General features: G+C 43.7%; 1 protein-coding gene across 4 annotated transcripts in view; it reads right to left on the minus strand.

Moving 5' to 3' along the window:
* The window catches only part of AFF3 (ALF transcription elongation factor 3), a 255,290-nt gene that overhangs the window by 96,223 nt on the left and 146,797 nt on the right, over window positions 1-12,270 (minus strand). For 3 of the 4 annotated variants that reach the window (XM_072135779.1, XM_072135780.1, XM_072135778.1), the window contains exon 4: window positions 5,625-5,661. In XM_072135779.1, coding sequence (XP_071991880.1) covers window positions 5,625-5,661 — 37 coding nt within the window. Of the gene's footprint in view, window positions 1-5,624; window positions 5,662-8,354; window positions 8,485-12,270 lie in introns of those variants that run through there. The other variant, XM_072135781.1, reaches the window with a different exon arrangement.

Raw genomic sequence — 12,270 nt, forward strand, 5'->3', positions numbered from 1 at the left:
TATCGCCGCCGGCAGCTTAAAAAAAATGTTGGCACCATCTTGGCGAGAAACAGTCAATCCCCGTGATGTCATTGATCACCACGACAGCCTTGGGTCTTCCGAAGACTCGGAGCTGTCTCGTTTTAACCCTTTCATTACAATGTGCGAATAGCACGTTGTAATGGATGACGAGGAAAATCCCCATATACTGCCATATTGTCTAGCTATTATTAAGGCCTCTCACAGTCTTTTGAGAATTGAGAAGGTCCTTCTAAATACAGGTTTTGTCGATTTTCCATAAAATGTGAAAAATGGCCCAAATTCTAAGCCTCTTAACATTCTAGTTAAATATGTGGGTTCTTAAAAATCTGTGCCAAAAGCATAGACATATGGGAAATTGTAAGTTCTGAATTAATTTGTGTGGTATGACTATCTGCTTCAAAAGAATAGAATTTAGAACTTTAGTTTTTTTTTTTTTTACAAAAAATATCATCCACATTTTTAAATTAATTTGAAGTACAATAGCCCACATTTACTTACCCATCCTGCGCGATCCTCGAAAGTGCATTGTCCGACTGAAAGGCACATCTGCTGCCATCCACGAAGATCGTGTGCCCCGATATCCTGCATCTGTCGCTTCCCCGATCAGGTCCGCCGGAGTTCACCTTCTTCTTCCTGGTGTATGTAAGTGCATTGTCTTGCGCACTCTCGCATGAAATCCAGAGCCGCTGCGGCAAAATCAAATCTCATGCAACACAATCCCCTGCTAAATCCCTATCACTGTTGTGCAAATCCCGAAATTGTCGGGAAGTCCGACAGAAATGCGATCCGCGGCCCCTTAGTAAATAAGCCCCAATGTGTCACCAGAAAACAATCCCAAAATTCCCTGGAGATGTTAAAGCGTTCCAAAGCTATAACCACTTATAGTGACACAGGGCATATTTGCAAATGGGGCTGTGTCCTTGAAGCCAAAATAGGCTTAGGTTTATTAAAAAAGTTATTTCTGTATACATTGTATGCTGTTTTCTGCAAAAGAAAACAAATGTAAACACATTTGTGGATTACATCCAAATATTACATGTATTTTCTATATATTTTGCATTTTTGAGAGTGTAAATTCTTGTTGACGTTGTGTGTTGCTCCCTTTTTGTGCGTAAACTTCCGTTATAATGTGAGTAAAAAATGTTTTCATTGCTTTTTCATTGCATTTTTTAAATAATTTGTGTTTGTCACAGTATTGCATGATTTTTTTTTTTTGTATTAAAGTTTATTCAAAATTTTTCATTACACATAAAAATAAAACATAAACCGGAAAGTGATCAAGCTTATCAATGTAGCATTATGAACCACTTACTTATGTTTTTGGAGCAGACAGTCTCCAAAAACTTCAAAACCAAAGCTTGAGTGTATTTACATTGACATCAAAGTGTGCAAAGTGCATATATCAAAAAACAGAAAGATGAGGTGAGGAAACAGAGGGTAAAGAGGGTAACGGGGGCCACCCCACCCCTTCACCTGGTACTTGAGTACATATGAGCTTTACTCTGGGATAACTACAGAGGGATCGCTCCTGTAAATTCCTGGAAACAAGAAGAGGCGATAAAGGAGGTCCAGTGAAACCAGGTTTTCTGGGAAAAAGCGGCTCATTTTGGTTCTGTGCTCAAGAGACTCTCCTAAGGAGACTCAGTAAAACGCCAGCAAGCCGAGTTACAGGCCTCCACTGCGGTAAGGAGATAACACCTAAGTATCCCCCTCTCCTCGTACAGTGATCTACTGTATGAGGAGAGAGGTTTAATTGAGTTTAGGTAATGGGTAAGCTGGAGACCTTGCCAGAGGGTGGTTCTCAGTAGGTCCTGTGGGGCCACCAATTCGTCTCCTTTGTGCCAGCCCTCCCCAGTTGCAAAGTGACAGACCCTAAAGCAACCTGCCTTCCTGTGACACTGTCTAAAGACTGGTGACTCTACTCCTGGGAGAAAGTCTGGGTTGCCGAGTATTGGTGTAGGAGGGGAACCTGCTGGAGATATAGTACTCTTGGACCGGCAACTTTTAAAAACCAACAGGTTGGCATTAATAGATGGACGTTTGGCTAGGGATTAACACTATTTCCTTTCCATGCATGGGAGATATGTCTGGTGTTGTCACGGATGCACCTGCGATCCTTGTCGCGCATCACAGACACACCCGTGCCCCTCTATGTGCCGTGGTCCCCGCTGCCACTGTCCCACTCCCCAGCGTGGAATCACTTCTCCACCTCCTGGCTGTACTCCTGCTAGGAAGCACGCTCCCACTGCTAGGGCGCGCCGCTGGCTCTTTAAGACATAAAGGGTCCTCCTGATTGGCTCTTGCTAATCTGGCTTTCCCTTATAATCTGGCACCTCCCTTCACTCCCTGACGGATCTTCAGCATCATTTCCTGCTAAGTGATAGCCCTCCTGTGTTCCCTGTGTTTCCAGTTTTCCTCTGTGTTCCAGCGTTACCAGTGTTCCTCTGTGTCTCTGCCATTCCTGTGACCTCCTGTGCCTTCCTGGGTTTCTGTCCTGCTGTGCCTTCCAGGGTTCCTGTACAGCGGAATCTACAGTCTGTGCCAGCATCACCAGTGTTTCTCTGTGTGCCAGCGTTACCAGTATTCCTCTGTGTTTCCTGCTGTTATCTCAGGTTTGGACTGTTTCCTGCCGTACTACCTTGGCTGCCACCGCGGGCCTCTTCCGCGGTGGTCCAGAGGGTCCACAGATTCTTCCAAGAGACTTTCCCACACACTTTCCCTCCTCAAGTGTGACAGGTGTACCGGTGCAGTTCTGTTCCATCGTAACTCAGGCTTTTGTGCCATTCTTTCTGCACTTTTAGGATAATGCAGTATCTTCCGCTTAAGTCTTGGAGGTTTGTCGGACCAGACAAATGTTGAAAACAGCCTCAGTACTGTCGTGAGGAAGGAAAGCAGTATCTTAATGGGCAAAGCCGGAAAGGAATAGAGGAGGTGAGTGAGGGCGTTCATTTTAATGATCCCTACCCTACTGAACCATGAATAAAAACCTTTTGACCATCTTTGGAGATCTGATTTGATTGTTAGCAAAAGGAGAGAGAAATTAAGTCAGAAGGTCTGATCAAGATCCGCCAGGAGCTCTATGTCCAGATATTAAAAAGTGGCGAAAGCCCACTTGAAGGATTCCTCTCAGGATATCAAAATCCAAACGGTGCTTCAAAATTCATAAAACATAACTTTTTATAATGAGTTCCTAAAATCAGTCAACAAACCAGAGAGAAAACTGTCTGACCAGTGGAACACTCCACCTGATGCTGCATCAGCTAATCACCAGTAAGAACACATACCTGGTGGGCTATGTCCAACGATGCCCATGAAGGTTCAGGAGGCCAGGAGTGCAGGTGTATGGTGATACTCTACATTGAGGTGTGATGCAGACCAAGGTCAGGTGAGAAGAGGGTAGTAGAGACAGGATGGCGGGGTGCATAACATGTAAGCTCCAGGGTGCCATAGTAACAGATAATGTTGGGTGGAAACCTGAACCAGACCCTAAAGAAGTGTCTGGGGCCTAGGTCGCCCTAAAAGTCCTAACCTCGGAGCCACAGTCGTAAACAGCTGCCACCCCGACCGCAACCTTTCCCAATCGGGCAAAACTATCCCTAGGCTATAGCACCAAGAGAGACAGAGATAATAGTGTTCCCATGTAGGGATCAGAGATTCTAAAATTTAGGGTCAGATATGCCCAGAAGTGTTAGCACCAGGTCAATATGTATCCTACATGTTATGTTTTGCCTACAAAGGCTCATCAGGGGTATGATAAATGATTACTAAATCTGTGAAAAGCGTTTTTTTGGTTATTTCAGTTGTAGTTTATGTTCATCTATTACTTTTAGGAGGTAAGAAGCTAATTTTTTTTCTGTTTGGGGAAAAAATTTGGACATCAAAGTCATTTTTTATGCATTTTTTTAATACAATTTTACAGTATGATTTAAAATTGCATGAAATTGCCTATATCTCTAAATTCCTTAATACAATTTTGAAAATGGGGAAAATGACTGATTCCTCTTCTATACAGCGATGCTCCGGCATCGGCTCTGCGTCCCCGTGCGGTCCGTCGCAGGCACCATCACGGCGCACATAGTAGAATATCAGCGAGCGGCTGAAGTCACGATCCCTGCGATGGACAGTGAGGGGACACGGAGCCGATGCTGGAGCATTGCTGTATAGAAGAGGACCTGCCAGTGGGGCGTCAGAAGGTGAGTGCACTGTTTTTTTTCTTGAGTCGAGTATAACCCATGGTGAAAAACTCGGCTTACACTCAAGTATATACGGTAGTAAAATTCTTTATGCAGTAATTTCCATTTTATTTGTTAAAACTGTAAAAATTGCTCTGCCCAAAAAACGTGACAACATTTTTAGAAACGCCTGGGAAGGAAAAAGTTTAATGGGTTCCTATATATTATTTGAAATACTGTTTTATATATATATATATATGTATGTGTGTGTATATATATATATATATATATATATATATATATATATATATAAACAGACCAGATTTCAAATACCGTATATACTCGAGTATAAGCCGACCCGAGTATAAGCCGAGGCCCCTAATTCTACCACCAAAAATTGGGAAAACCTATTGACTTGAATATAAAACAGCCCCCCCAGTATATAGCCAGCCAACCCCCTGTAGTATATAGCCTACCAGCCCCTGTAGTATATAGCCTACCAGCCCCTGTAGTATACAGCCAGCCCCTGTAGTATATACCCTGCCAGCCCCTAACCCAGTATATAGCCATCCAGCCCCTGTAGTATATAACCTGCCAGCCCCTGCCCCAGTACATAGCCATCCAGTCCCTGTAGTATATAACCTGCCAGCCCCTGCCCCAGTATATAACCTGCCAGCCCCTGCCCCAGTATATAGCCATCCAGCCCCTGCCCCATTATATAGCCATCCAGCCCCTGCCCCAGTATATAGCCATCCAGTCCGTGCCCCAGTATATAGCCATCCAGTCCGTGCCCCAGTATATACCCATGTAGCCCATGCCCTACCTTTGTATAGCCTGCCAACCCCCGTGCACCAGTATATAGACATCACCCCTGCCCCGTTATACAGACATTAGATTAAAAAAAACAAACAAACCTCACCTCTCCAGCGCCCCGGCAGGTCTTCTGTGTGATGCATCAGTCAGCGGCAATCCCGTGCAGCGCACACCTCTGACGTCAGCGGCTGCCGCTGACATCAGTGTGTGTGCCAGCTACTAGCACACACAATACTATTCCAGCGGTCGCCGCTGACAACAGAGCCTGCGACGTCACAGGGACCTGCCGCTGACTGATGGATCACGCAGAAGACCTGCCGCGGCGCCGGAGAGGTGAGGGGTTTTTTTTGTTTTTTTCCACTCGAGTATAAGCCGAGTTTGGGTTTTTTCAGCACATTTTTTGTGCTGAAAAACTAGGCTTATACTCGAGTACGGTATATACAGTAATTTCTCTTTCATAAGCAATAATACATTACAAAAGTGCCAGTATTTGTAGTCCCTGCATCTTTGTAAGACATCTTAAAAATGCAAAAAATCAATTTATATCACACTCGAAACATCGGCTGCCTACATAATCAGAGCATATGCTATGAAATAAATAAGAAAAAAGTTTCTTACTTTGACTGCAAATTCCCATGCTGCTATGTAGATAATCCTGTAAAAGAAAACACATTGCTTGTATGAATATCATTTATATATTTGTCTCTACATCTATCTATTTATCTTTGTTTCCTTTTGTTTAATTGAGATAGTAATCAATATATGCTGCAACTTAATGGGGCTTATTTAATAAGGGTCGCAAATCGCACTTTCACCGGAGTGTGCCCCGATTTTGGGATTTGCGCGGCTTTGACAGGTATTTAACAGGGGTTTGCGTTCGTGTCGCACGCAATCGGATTGTGGCACAGCTGCGCTGGATTTCATGCGGCAGAAATCGAGAGGCGTGCTGTCGGACGATCCAACTGATTTGGACTGAGGGGGGGAATTAAGATTCAAATTGTGCCGCAAGACAATGCACTTACATACACAAGGCAGAAGGTGAACTCCGGCAGACCTGAGCAGGGAAGCGGCAAATGCAGGATATCGGGTGCACGATCTTACTGAATTTCGGCACAGTGCATTATCGGCGGACAATGTACTTTTGGTGAAGTCCAAAGAAGGGGTAAGTAAATCTCCCCCAATATGCGCATAAGTGCTCTAGCAAAAATATTTGACCTTGGACTGGAAAGATGGTTTCATACAGTTTTCTTTTGAGGGTTCCTGCCAATGGCAGTGTACACTACATTATTGCTGCGTAATATAACACTATAGTGTAGAAAACCCGTGTCAAAATCCCGCTCCAATTTAAAATCAATTAGTATTTGGTATTTTCAAATAACAGAGGTTGTCAATGATTAATTCTTCCCTAAAGAAGCTTTGCCCTCTATTCCGACATTAACACGGCTTCTGCAAAAATATAAGTCATGTCAATCAAAATCCAACAGTCTGTTTTGATCTAGAATTTGAGGCTGATTCTCTAGTGGAAAATCCACTTCATATTCAGCTGTTTGAACACACCTATAACCATAATTGATTTATAATTTTACAAATTTCCTACATAAAGACGCATCTAAACCAATAGTGTAATTCTCAAATAAGGTACTTAAAGAGAACCCGTCATGCAAAATAACCCCCCTAAACTAAATATATTTTCATAAACTGCCATTAGAGAGCATTGCCTCTATCCCTTCATTGTCCCTCTATATGCCTGTAAACCTAAGCAATGAGGTCCTAAAGCTGTATGCAAACGACCTGTGAAATGTCCAATGAAGCATTAGCATATTCAAGCTGTCCACCTTATTCATGAGTGGGAGGCACAGCCACACCCCCAGTGCATGACTGACAGCCTGTATAATGATGTGAGGCTGTATAATGATGTGCTTCCTGGTGCTGGTGGCCACGCCCCCTGCAGCCTGTGTGTGCATGTGTGTGTGTTTAGGAGAGATACAGGAGCTCCAGGCAGCCATGTTACAGCAGAATATGTCAGATTCATGTGTAGCTGGTGTCTGTGTCTCTCACCTGTATATTAGGAGGATGCAGCATGTCAGCAGATGCAGCACACACACTAGCCATGCTTTACTATACATTACACACAGACATGAGCAGGGGGAGGAGAGGGGAGGGGTAACAGGGGTGACATCACTGCCTCTGACCATGTGACCAGCATCATTTACATGATAAAAAATAGATGATTTTACAATGAATAATGTATGAAATAACTAGATAATGGCTGGGATGGGAGCCTTGTGAGCTGCTCCAACAGGTAGTAGTGACAGGACAAGTGACACAGACCTGATGACAGGTGTCCTTTAAGTAGATCTGACACAGTTGAAGTATGATAAAAGGTTTCTACTAATCTTTCGCATATACTCCTGATTATTTAACGCAGTCATTTAATGCAGTCTTTGCTGCATATTGCTAGCACCGATCACGGATGTTTTCCCGCCGATCACTGCCGGCAATGCTGCTGGCGGCTTTAAACAGATGGCGCAGCTTGGGTGCCGCCATCCTGCCGAGGATCGTGGCTCCCTGTGACACCATCGGGAAGCGGCGATCCGTTGCCATAAATATTAATCAACAGTAAAAATCATAAACGCATTAGGTATTGCCAGGTAAAAAAAATGCCCAACCTATCAAAATATAATAACGCTTTTTCACTGCGTTTAATCCCGTAACGGAAAATAGCGGCCAAAGTAAAAAATGCACTTTCGTGCCATTTTTCAAAATATTAAAAAATCAATAAAAAGTGATCAAAGGCTCGTAAAGTCCTAAAAATGATTGCAATGAAAACGTCATCAAAAGTTCCAAAAAATGACACCACTCACAGCTCCGTATAACGAAGTATTAAACAGTTATTTGTGCCAGAAGATGCCAAAATTAAAAATGTGTACAGGAGGTTTTAATTTTTGTAAATGTATGAAAACATTATAAAACCTATATAAATTTGGTATCCCCATGATTGCAGTGAAATTAGACATTTCATTTTGGGCGCACATCGAAAGCCGTAAAATCCAAGCCCACAAGAAAATGTCGCAAATGCAGATTTTCACAGTATTTGGAATTTTTTCCCGCTTTCCAATACACGACAAGGAAAATTACATGGAAAGTTACGCAGAAAACAAGCCATCACACAGTTCTGTACATGGGAAAATAAAAATTTTGGAAGGTGGAGAGTGAAAAATGGAAGTTACAAAAAGGGCCAGGTCATTAAAGGGGTTGTGCCACCATAGCACATAGACACACTTCAGCTCAGTGCACTGTGAACAATAATATCACCATTTACATCTATTAGAAAATATGCAGCCTTACTGAGTTATCTTGCTGTGAGGTGACTGCTGGCTCCCCCTGCTGGTAGCTGTGTCCCATCCTGCCTGCCTTCTCCCCTGGCCGAGTCTGCGCAGAAAGATTCAGTTTCTGCTTGTCGGTTTACATCTCTGACTGCAGATTCCTCCGCTGCCTCACACTGAAGGAGACCAGCTGACAGGGAGCAGCCAATGGAAGATGGGGGAGGGGCCGAATGAACTGTGTAGCCGGATCTGCACTACATGTCTCAGTGATAACACCAGGCTCCAACAGTGATAATAGAGGCACATTCAAGGTAATAAATCCAGGAATGAGGAGGATCCATGCAGAGCACAGACTGCCCCTAACATGGCTGTAGCTCTATCATATTGCAGTGTAGCTGCCCAGGGCCGGTTCTAGACAAAGTGGGGCCCTGGGTAAAACTTAAAGTGGGGCCCTAAAATAAAACTATTTTATGACCAGTCACAGTCAGCTAGAGGCTCCCTTTAGTATGATTAAACAAACTGTAGTATGGGAGAATTTTATAGGAGATAGATGATAGGGAGCAGCATGGTGGCTCAGTGATTAGCACTACAGCCTTGCAGCGCTGGTCAACATCTGCAAAGAGTTTGTATGTTTTCTCGGTGTTTGTGTAGGTTTCCTCGTAGGTTGATTAGATTGTCCATCGGGGACAGGGACCTATTTGGCAAGCTCTGTGCTGCGCTGTGTAATCTGTGTGTGCTATATAAATAAAGGAATTATTATTATTTTATGATAGAAGATAAATATGAAAGATGATAGAGATTTCTAGATGCAGAACTATAAAGTAGATGATAAATACAGGAGATGGATATGAGATATGAGATGGATAGAAGAGAAATAGAAGATTGATTAATAAATAGATAGAGAAAAAGCGAGATATATAAATGGTCAGATTATAGGAGATAGATAACAAGACAGATCGATATATAGACAGGAGATAGATGATAAGCATCTTCACCCGGGATATAAACCAACGGGCATTAACCCTTTCACCACCACCACCCCTTACAGCAAAAAGAATCAAAGTAAACCCAACAAACCACATATTTTATGAAAGCAGACACTTGCCCCATTTTAAGAAACTATACTTTCCTAAAACAGTAAGATGTGAGGAGATTATACAGACCCCACATGTGTATATTCACCAAAATATGCAGCAAAGGGTACGTTAAATCCACAGGGGGCACCAAACAATTTTTGCAGAATATTGCACTGAGCGTTACACAGATCTATTATGGTATATTCCCTTACACAATGGTAACCCAAATAAATAACTATATATCCATAAACCAAGCTAATGAGATAGCAAAAGTCATGTTTAGATGTCGCCATTGTATTATCCACACAATAACAGAACCCTCCGCGCTTCATAAGAATGAGAGTGAGAACGTTATAACATAGGTGTAAGTAATGGAGGATGGTGTGAAATAAAAACTTTATTCCAGAACATATGTGTGTTTTTGGTGTTATATATAACTTTATGGACATGTTCTGACATTAGGCGAAGAGGATCAAATGTTCTTCGTATCAGTCAATTTTCGCAAAAAAAAAAAAAAGATCACAAAATAAAAGGCAATAAGAGAGAAAGTGTGTTCTTAGATAGTTCTGCATAGAGAAGGGTTAAAAACAAATATTAGTTGATATTATCCCTTCTCAAAATGTAGTAACATATAAAGTGAATATTTCCATTATCTGTGACGTGCAGCAGCTCCTGTGTGCAGCAAATTCTCCTTGTGGCTGCCGGGTAAGAATCTGGAGGGGGAGGGGGACACTTCAGAGGGCTATATCTTTGACTCTGTGACACATAGAACCTCACTTCTGTTTTCCTATGAAAGAAGAGAGTCTCATCTTTTTTATGAATCTATGAATTTGTTTCTAAATATTAGGAAAACGGACATATTAACTGTTAAACTGCAGTTGGGAGTGTTTTTTATATATAAAAATAGTACCTGATATTCTCACTTTGCCCTGGGCAATTGCCCACTTTGCCTACCCATAGCGCCGGCCCTGTAGCTGCCCTTCCCCCCCATGTAGCCACCATTAGTCAAAACAAGTAAAGGATCTGAGCCCTGACCTCACTACATCTCACTCATGTCCTGCAGCCCTCCCCCTGTAAGTCCTAACTACTGAGTATCCCTCTATACTAGCTTGCTGTCCTACAAAGGGGCCCTGTCCCTGACTAGCAGGAAACCATCCAGAGGTCAGCAACTTGTCATATATAATCTATCTCATCTATCTATCTATCTATCTATCTATCTATCTATCTATCTATCTATCTATCTATCTATCTATATTGAGTAAGCAGCAATCCAAACAACCTATGAATCTGAGGAACCCTGGTAACACCCCATAGTACCCTTCAGGCTCATTAACATCATTTTGATTTTAGAAGGAAGGAGGCCATGGATAACATATATAAGAAGATTACCACAGTCCTGGTGTCTGGATCTATGAGTAATGTCTATGGTTTATCAAGATAGATTAAGATGGTAGATTTCCTATAAGGGCACTGTCACAAGGGACCTTTTGCAAACGCAGACCAAACCGCACCCATCAGGGTGGGCCACTTTCTATGGAAAGAGACCGTTAAAGTAATGCAAAACACTGGCGGCTCGTTCCGGATCGCAGGAGTTTTCATAGATACGCTGATGCGATCGGCTGTGGCCCGCCCCGATGGGTGCGGTTTGGTATGTGTTTGCAAGCGCAGCAAAAAGGTCCTGTGTGACAGTGCCCTAAAAGATTATTGCTACGGTTCTAGATCACAATGGCGGCTTGTCTGCACATGCACATTAACATCCACACAGAGCTAGCGTTCCAGATGTGATAACTGAGATTCCCTTAGACACCCCTGTTGGAATCTCCTATTATTACTAGAGATGAGTGAACACACTTGTCCAAGCTTGATTCTCGGACGAATACTTCGCCAGCTCGAGAAAATGGCATCTCCCGCCGTTTTGATTTTTGGCGGCCAGAAACAGAGCCAATCACAAGCCAGGAGACTCTCCACTCCACCCAGCATGACGTGGTACCCTTACACGTCGATAGCAGTGGTTGGCTGGCCTGATCAGGTGACCCTGGAATAGACTAGCCCCTGCCCGCGCTGCTCGGATCATTCTCTGTCTGGATGCCATTAGAGAGAGAGCTGCTGCTGCTGCAGGGATAGCGTTAGAGTGTTATATTAGCTTACTGTTAGGCAGGACTGAGTCTACAAGAACCCAACAGCCCTTGTTAGGGCTAAAATAGCGTTATATTTTATTTTTTTTTGTTTGCCTGTGGCTGGGCTTGCTGGCACTAGTAGTGCAGCTAGTACCATATTGTGACGAATTTGCAGGGAGACTTGCAAACAGAGGGTAATAATACTCCTCTTACTATTTTTGAGGAGTATTTTTAGCCGGGAAGGAGTATGAAATTTTCAGTAATACAAGTATATAACTCATAGCTGTATATAATGTTGATAGACGCTAATTATATAATAAAATCTTGTGTCAGTATCTTCTGTGTTTAAATAGCAAATTGAGGCAGTTATAGTGATGTTACATCATGCATTGCCCAGACTGGAGCTCCCTCCACCACACTACGGCCTGCAGAGAGCTCCCACCACCACACTGCGGCCCGCAGAGAGCTCCCACCACCACACTGCGGCCCGCAGAGAGCTCCCACCACCACACTGCGGCCCGCAGAGAGCTCCCACCACCACACTGCGGCCCGCAGAGAGCTCCCACCACCACACTGCGGCCCGCAGAGAGCTCCCACCACCACACTGCGGTCCGCAGAGAGCTCCCACCACCACACTGCGGCCCGCAGAGAGCTCCCACCACCACACTGTGGCCGCCGAGACCTCCCACCACCACACTGCGGCCGCCGAGACCTCCCACCACCACACTGTGGCCCGCCGAGACCT

This window comes from Engystomops pustulosus, chromosome 2, assembly GCF_040894005.1.
Source record: "Engystomops pustulosus chromosome 2, aEngPut4.maternal, whole genome shotgun sequence".
Taxonomy (NCBI): Eukaryota; Metazoa; Chordata; class Amphibia; order Anura; family Leptodactylidae; genus Engystomops; species Engystomops pustulosus.